The following is a 7,204-nucleotide window of genomic DNA, read 5'->3' as shown; positions in this document are numbered from 1 at the left end:
ATGTTTAGGAGCTTATTACTGGAATGGTCCTATCCTGAAGAGGGACTTACAAACCTGGCCAGCAAGAGCAGCAGGCAGCATTTGCTCAGCTTCTGCTCTCCACAGCTCTGCACATTATAATACACTTTGAGAGTGAGTGCTTGGACATGTACCAGGATTATCCTACACGCTCAAGTTCTTGTCTCCAAGGCTTCAAACAGCTTCTTTTCTTTCTGCTCTGCAGTCGGCACCCAGCTTGATGCACTGCCAAGGATACTGAGGATTACTCAGCTCAGAGAGCAAGCCACCAGTGTGGCACTTTTCCCAGGTCCCCTGGCTCCTCTGAAATATCCAGAACTGTCGCTTAGGATGACCACAGAAGCTGGTTGTGAATACTGCTTGAAATGCGAAATGTCTTGGGTGACTTTTATCTTTGCTAAGCTTTGATCTGAAATGTATCTTATACATCTACCTTGGATCAATGGCCTTTTCACTATGATTCTCAAAATACTTAAAAGTCTTGGCCCAGTCATTAGGACATTTCTAACCATCACAACTACGTGCCTGGAGGACAAGACCTTGTCCACAAACTGATATGGGGATAAATATAAACCCTTAATGACAAACTACTTCACTTTTTATTTCTAAAGAATATGTTGATACTCCTTCAGAGCTTCACTGAAAAAAAACCCACACATCAAAACATCAAGCCAGCAACACCTGTGAAGGTGTAAACATTAGGAGAAGTCAGAACTAACTTTATCCATACTGCTTCCTTGCTTCTATAGAGGATTTTAGATTTAAGTATGTAATCAAATCAATGCCCTTGAAGGCACAAAAGAGTTCTAGTGTCATGCAAGTGGAACCCAACTGTGCATAGAGGACATTATTTACCAGCAATTGGAAGACATAGCTGAACAAGGGAACTTTTGGATGAGAAAGCTGGGTATCACTGCTAGCAGCTGCGTAACTACCCAGCTGGATTTCTTCAGTGTCCCTCAGTCTTTCTGAACTTGTCACTCAAAACCATTTTTCACAGGAACAACCTAGTGCTTCCTATCTTCTCATGTCTGACAAAGGACTGGAAGGCAGATATGCAGTGATGCCAAACACTCAAGCACATGTGCATGCACCAAGATAGACACAAGCACATAGCATCTTATCCAGTAATAAGCAAGGTGCAAAGACCCCTGAGTAACCCCACGCTGATGCAGTCATGGCAGAGATCATAAACCCTTGCAGACCATGGCTGAGCCTCTGTCATCACTTGGCTGCTTCTACACAGTGCTCTGTAGGCAGAATTCAACAACAAAATGACATAGAGGCTTTGTTGTGTTGAGCAACCTAGCCACAAATGCTGGAAAAGTTTTGTCCCTGACCTTTTTCTTAAAACCTGCTGAATCTGAAGGAGTTGGCCCAAGACATCCCATCAGGTGCCAGGATAAAAACCACTGTGGGAAGCAATCACAACTGGCAAGACAGTGAACATTTTCACTAGTCTAACACAGAAATGACCAGAAAAAGTTGTTGCTGGAGTAAGATCTCAGCATGAGCCTCTCCAATTTCACCCCTGCAGAAATTCCATAAACTGCACCTGTTTGCACAGCTTGAAGATAACCACAGCCTCTGCCTGCCTGCCACGTCATGCTAGATTTTAAGATGTGTGAAAAGGGGACATGCCAGGAAAGGTGATCTGCTCCCAGACTGCACCGATATGGCACAGGCACACAGTTTTGTGTGTTGGAGTTTGTGCTTAGCAGCATGAAAGAGGGAAAAGCAGTTCAGCAGATGCCCCTTAGAACGCCGTTGCTTCCATGTGCCAGTGCAGCACCCTAGTCGTGAGTGCATCTATAGCAAATGTCAAAGGCTGCCCCTTCTTACAAACCCAGATATTTAACCCCGCCTAGGACGGAAAGCTTCTTAACACTTTACCGACCGGCCGTTTCCCAGCAGCGTTAACGTCGGGGGCTAGAGAAAGCGGTTCCGGGCCAAGGCAGACAACCGCAGGGCTGGCTCCAACAGGCGGCCCCGGCACCGAGCGCGGCCCAGGGGCCGCGGCCCCCTGCGCACCACCCAGACACCAGCTCCAGCACCTGACCGAATACTGTGTCCCTCCCGAAAAGCCGCTGGCAACCTGCAGCGCCGCACTGGCCCGGCCGAGCGCGGAACAGCGCCGTGAAGGTGCGGGACAGTCCCCGCCTGCAGGGCTCGGTGCTCACTCGAGGACGGTCGCCCAACCCGGGCCCTCACCGCGGCCACCATCTTCCACCGCCACGGCGGCGGACGAAAAAGCCAAGGACCGCTGCGGGGCCGGCCACCACTCACCGTGAGAAGTAGAAGGAGCAGAGGGCAGCGGCGGGGCACGGCGTGGGCCTCAGCCGGGAGCCCCATCCTGGCGCGGAGGTTGCGGCGGCGCTGCCCAGAGCGACCGGGACTGCGCGGCCGGCCCCGCCGACAAGGATGCGGCAGATCCGGCTTCCTGGAGGAGGGGCCGCTCGTAGGGCAGGGCAGAGCTGAGCCGCGCCCGGTCCCGCGTCCCCGCCGCAGGTGCGGAGGGGAACGGAGGGGCCGGGCCCGGCGACACCGAGGGGGCTGTTGAGCCTCCCGGCCGCGCTGTAAGGCAGCCCAAAGTCCCCCGCGCAACCCCAATACAACAGGCGCCGGGCGGCGGCCCGGGAGCGGCGCAACCCGGGAGGGACACCGGCGCAGGGCCGCGTCCTCCCTCTCGACGGCAGCGTGGCTCGGGGGCTCCGCAGCGGCTCCTCCCGTTCTCGACCTCACCCTCACGCCACGGCTCTGCGCTGCCAGCGCGGCCCCCGTCCAGGGCAGCCCCCCGGTCCTGCCGGCGGGCGACGTGCTGCCGCGGGGCGGCTTTAGAGCGCTCAGGCGTGGCAGGGCCTCCTCACAGCTGCCGTGTGTGGCGCAGCTGGGGCTGCCCGGGAAGCGTCACCGTTCGCCGCCTCAGGCACGACACAACGAAGCGCGGCGGTTATGTTTACGGTACTACCTCCGCCTCACCGAAGATGAGTGTGCTGGCACTGGGTTGTACCCCGCCAGCCCGCGAGGGGGCGCTGCCCACCGCCGGGCCAGGATGGAGGGGTTGGAGGCCGCAGGTGCCCCTTCGCTTCCTGTGTGCCCCGGAGGTGGAGCCCATGGAGGTTCCGGGTGGCGGCGCCCGGCGGGGATGGCGGCGCTGACCCGCACTATTGGTGTCTTCGGTGGCTTCGTGGTTGTGGTGGCCGCGGTCTTCTACCCGATTTACTTCCGGCCGCTGCTGCTGCCGGAGGAGTACAGTGAGTCCCTGGGCGGGAGGAGGGAGCAGGCCGGGGACCGGCTGTGAGCGGGATTGTGTCTTGGGATTGTGTCCTCGCAGGGCTGCAGTGCGGCGGGGAGGGCAGCTGTGCCCAGGCTGGGAGTGTACTGAGGGCTGCCGCGGATTGAATAATTCTCAAGAGGCTTTCTGCTCGCCTAAGAGATAATATGTTTTTTTCTAATCAACTCGTAGTACTCTCGTTTTAAGTTATTTGCCAGCATGTGGTTAAGAACACCCTTCTGCTGTTCTCTGAAGTGATAAAGAGGATTGAGATGCAGCTAAAGAAGTTATGATGCGAGGGCTGGATCCCCTCTGCTGTGAGGACGGGTTGAGAGTTGGGGTCGTTCAACCTGGGGAAGAGAAGGCTGCAAGGAGACCTTCTTGTGATGAGGGTGGCGAGATCCTGACCCAGGTTGCCCAGAGAGGTGGTAGATGCCCCATCCCTAGAATCATTCCTGGTCAAGCTCTTTTGGGGCTCTGAGCAGGCTGCTCTAGTTGCAGATGTCCCTGCTGACTGCAGGGAGGTTGAACTTTTTGACCTTGAAAGATCCCTTTCGACCCAAACTGTTCTCTGATTCTTTGAACTAGCTTGAGTTACATTTTCCATCTGCAGTTGAAAACTTGAACTTAAAATGTGATAACAAATTTTTTATCAGTTGTAATGATTTGCTAGAGCTGGACTCAGGCTGCAGGGTTTTGTCTGAAATTGGCTGCTGAGGAAAAGTCCACTTTCGGGCCAGAAACAAAGGAGAATTGCTAAAACCCGAGGGTTACTCTGTAACCAGGACGCTCTGGAGCACCGGAGGTACCTGAAGCATTGGGTGCAACGCCTCGCAGGCTCCGGGCGGACGCTCCGTGCTGCGGTAGGGCTAGAGGGAGCACTCGGCACTGCTAACTAGTGCCGAAGGAAGCCGGGAGAAATTCAGCTGTAACTAGCCTCATCCTCTTGCTTTTATCCCCCATTATAACTTTTAGAATGTTAAGTAAGCTGTTAGCGAGAGCCTGAAGATGCGTGTGGTTAATCTGCTCAGACAACTGCAGAGATTTAGAGGAGAAAAGGAAAAGGGTGACACAGTTACTGATCTCAGGGAGACTTTAGTTTTGCATCAAAGCTGAAGTAAAATTTAACTTAAATTTATTTAAGGGAATTATGGTTTTGAAGCTGGAAATTTCCCACAGGTTTTTCTGCCCCATGCTCCTATTTTTAAATCCTATTCTTAACTCATTTTTGCTTATGGTACAGTTTCCAAAAACAGGACATTGAGCTGTGGGTGAATACTCAAGTGTTCCTGCATTTTGGGACACTGGGTCTGAAGCTGGACATTTGGAATTTGTAGATGCTGTCATGAAATCTACTTGTGATAAGATGCAAGATCTTTTAGGGCCTGAAAATGGAGATCACTGATTCTGGAAAGAATAAATCATAGAATCATCAAATTATTTGGGTTGGAAGGGGCCTTAAAGATCATCTAGTTCCAACCCCCCTGCCATGGGCAGGGACATCTCCTGCTAAACCAAATTATTCAAGACTCCATCCAACCTGCTTTTGAACACTTCCAGGCTTGGAACTTTCACAGCTTCTCTGGGCAACCTGTTTCAATGCCTCACCATCCTCATGGGGTGGTGTCTGATCTAAATCCAGCTTCCAAACCTTGAGGAGAGTTTTATGCTGAGTACATAAGTGATAGCTCTTAAAAGTACCAGTCACAGCTTAAGTGATGGGATCATGGTATTTTGACATCTTTTGCTAAAGAAAATAAATCATTACTTTAAGATGATTATCTTAATTATTTGTAACCCCTCAAACCAGACTGGGTGTTTGATTCTCAGTGAAGTGTGAGTACTACATTCATGTAGGTGGAGAGTCACCAGTTTTACTGTGTAGCACCCAGAATGAATAAAAATTTGAGTGTTATTTGGTTCAGCCAAGATGTCTGGTGTTTTCTTTGGGTTTGTTGTGTTTTGCTTTGGGTTTTTTTGAGTAGTGTCCTTTTGGTTCTGTTTTCCAGAGAAAGAACAGAGAATAAACCGAGCTGGTATTGTTCAAGAGGATATTCAGCCTGCAGGTATATTTGATTCATGTGTTTACATTGACTGGTTGAAAGCCCTTCTTAAAGTATGACCTGTGAAGAATATATTCCAAGAATATACACATAATAAACTTAGCATGAAATTTTGGTGGGGTTTTTTCAGGCTAATTCTTCACTTGAAATACATGGATTTAATGAAACTTGGTTTGAAGTGACTTAACTGGCCAAATAAAATGCAGATACTCTGTTACCTTCATACTTTTGTAAATAGATGCCAGTTTCCACACCTGAAATCAACTTCTGAACTAGCCCACAGCAAACAGGAACCATGGGTGTGCTGAGCTCTAGCTGTTAAGAGTGCCCAGTTGCAGCCTGGTTTTGTGGAACGCTGCTTCACAGTTCATCAGCACTTTGTCAGTACCTTCTAGCCACATGGGCAGAGACAGAAATTCACTACACAAATTTTGGATTTCAGTGCTAAGAGCTTTTTGATCCCTGCTGTTGCCAGTAGAAGGCATAGAAGAGCAGAGGAGGGGAATGAAATTAAAAGTATGGCAGGCTTGTCCTTGGCAGTGCATTGTCTCATAGGTAATGGATCTGGCTGTTCATTATGCAAGGCTGGCACTTCTTGTTTGAAGACATGGGAGTGCTTGTCTAGATTAAACAGTTCAGATCTGAGCATGCTAGAAGGTTGTGTATTCCTATCTGTAGAAAAGCCTAACATCAGCAGCAGGAGGAAACCAGATGGGATTAATGCCACGTCCTTACTACACATACCAATTAAATCATCAGTGCAGGACCTACTTTCCAGGAAAGTGGTGAAATGCTGAAGAGCACTAGGAAGGGTATTATGAAACACAAGTCTGGTAAATCTATCTGTCTTTTTTTCATTAAACATTACAGAGGGCTGGACTGGCTCATTTATCCAACATGCAGGTACTTGATGACCAGTTCTTCTCAGCATAACCTTTTCATCTAAATTCAGCTGCTGACAAGAAGTTACAGATCCAGTTGCTGCAAGTGAAATGTAGACAAATTCAAATGCAAGATTCAGTTTTAGGTGGTTGTAAGGCTATGGGTGTGAGATTTTTTTTTTCCCCTTATCTGAAGCTTAAGATGAAGGTGAGGTTGTCTTTCTAAAGTTATTTTGCAAGCTTATACAGAGTTGTGAGTTTGGTGCAGAAATTGTTAGGTTCTGGAATTGTTCTGTACACGAGGTTGGAGCAGCAGGCCATTTGTGTGTGTGTGTTTGGCTTATTTTTCTCCCAACAGTCTGGTTATGAACTGCTGGTATTCTCATATCTGATTTGTAGGGTTAAAAGTGTGGTCTGATCCATTTGGAAGAAAGTGATGTTGCTGACTGGTTGTGTTGGAAGGCAATTCTAAAGATGGAATCTTCAGCTGTATCTTCTTTCACTGAAGTATGTCTTTGGGTGTGGCTGGAAAAGAATTCTGAACATGCTCTGTGGGCACATGAGGAGCAGCAAAGGTTACAGGTTGGAATCCCAAGAGCTGAATGATTCCTGAGTTTAGAAGTGAAATCCTAATTTCCTTGAGAAAAGGGAAGATAACTTATTCTACTTTAGCGTTTGGTTTGGGGTTTTCTTTGTTAATCTGTAAACATTTGTAGAATAAATCAGGAGCAGAATAAATCAATAAATGAGGCCATTTCTTCTTGTCCTGTCACTTGTTCCCTAGGAGAAGAGACCAACCCACACTGTGCTACAACCTCCTTTCAGGAAGTTGTAGAGAGCCAGAAGGTCTCCCTTCAACCTCCTTCTCTCCAAGCTTAACAACCCCAGTTCCCTGAACTGTTCTCACAAGACTTGTGCTCTAGATCCTTCACCAGCATCACTGCCCTTCTTTGGACACACTCCCACAC

The 7,204-nt window shown here is 49.2% G+C and overlaps 1 protein-coding gene across 2 annotated transcripts; it reads left to right on the top strand.

The window, feature by feature from the left end:
* Positions 1-3,154: 3,154 nt before the first annotated feature.
* Positions 3,155-6,980, top strand: SMIM20 (small integral membrane protein 20). 2 transcript variants are annotated; one of them, XM_054391654.1, is made up of 3 exons: positions 3,155-3,272; positions 5,302-5,358; positions 6,636-6,980. In XM_054391654.1, the coding sequence occupies exons 1-3, from the start codon at positions 3,164-3,166 to the stop codon at positions 6,671-6,673; spliced, it is 204 nt and encodes a 67-aa protein (XP_054247629.1). In that variant the 5' UTR covers positions 3,155-3,163; the 3' UTR covers positions 6,674-6,980. The 2 variants fall into 2 exon arrangements, with proteins under 2 accessions (XP_054247629.1, XP_054247630.1); XM_054391655.1 differs by lacking the exon at positions 5,302-5,358.
* Positions 6,981-7,204: the final 224 nt, after the last annotated feature.

The sequence above is a fragment of the Indicator indicator genome, chromosome 23 (genome assembly GCF_027791375.1).
Source record: "Indicator indicator isolate 239-I01 chromosome 23, UM_Iind_1.1, whole genome shotgun sequence".
Lineage (NCBI taxonomy): Eukaryota > Metazoa > Chordata > Aves > Piciformes > Indicatoridae > Indicator > Indicator indicator.
The sequence above is the reverse complement of the archived record's forward strand: the minus strand, read 5'-3'. Positions and strand labels throughout refer to the sequence as shown.

What these genes read in the sequence shown, in the direction of transcription:
- SMIM20 (XM_054391654.1), top strand. Translation starts at nt 3,164, where the DNA reads ATGGCGGCGCTGACCCGCACTATTGGTGTCTTCGGTGGCTTCGTGGTT. An exon ending in GCTGCTGCCGGAGGAGTACA is followed by an intron (nt 3,273 to 5,301) that starts GTGAGTCCCTGG and finishes TCTGTTTTCCAG; the next exon opens with AGAAAGAACAGAGAATAAAC. An exon ending in AGAGGATATTCAGCCTGCAG is followed by an intron (nt 5,359 to 6,635) that starts GTATATTTGATT and finishes TCTGATTTGTAG; the next exon opens with GGTTAAAAGTGTGGTCTGAT.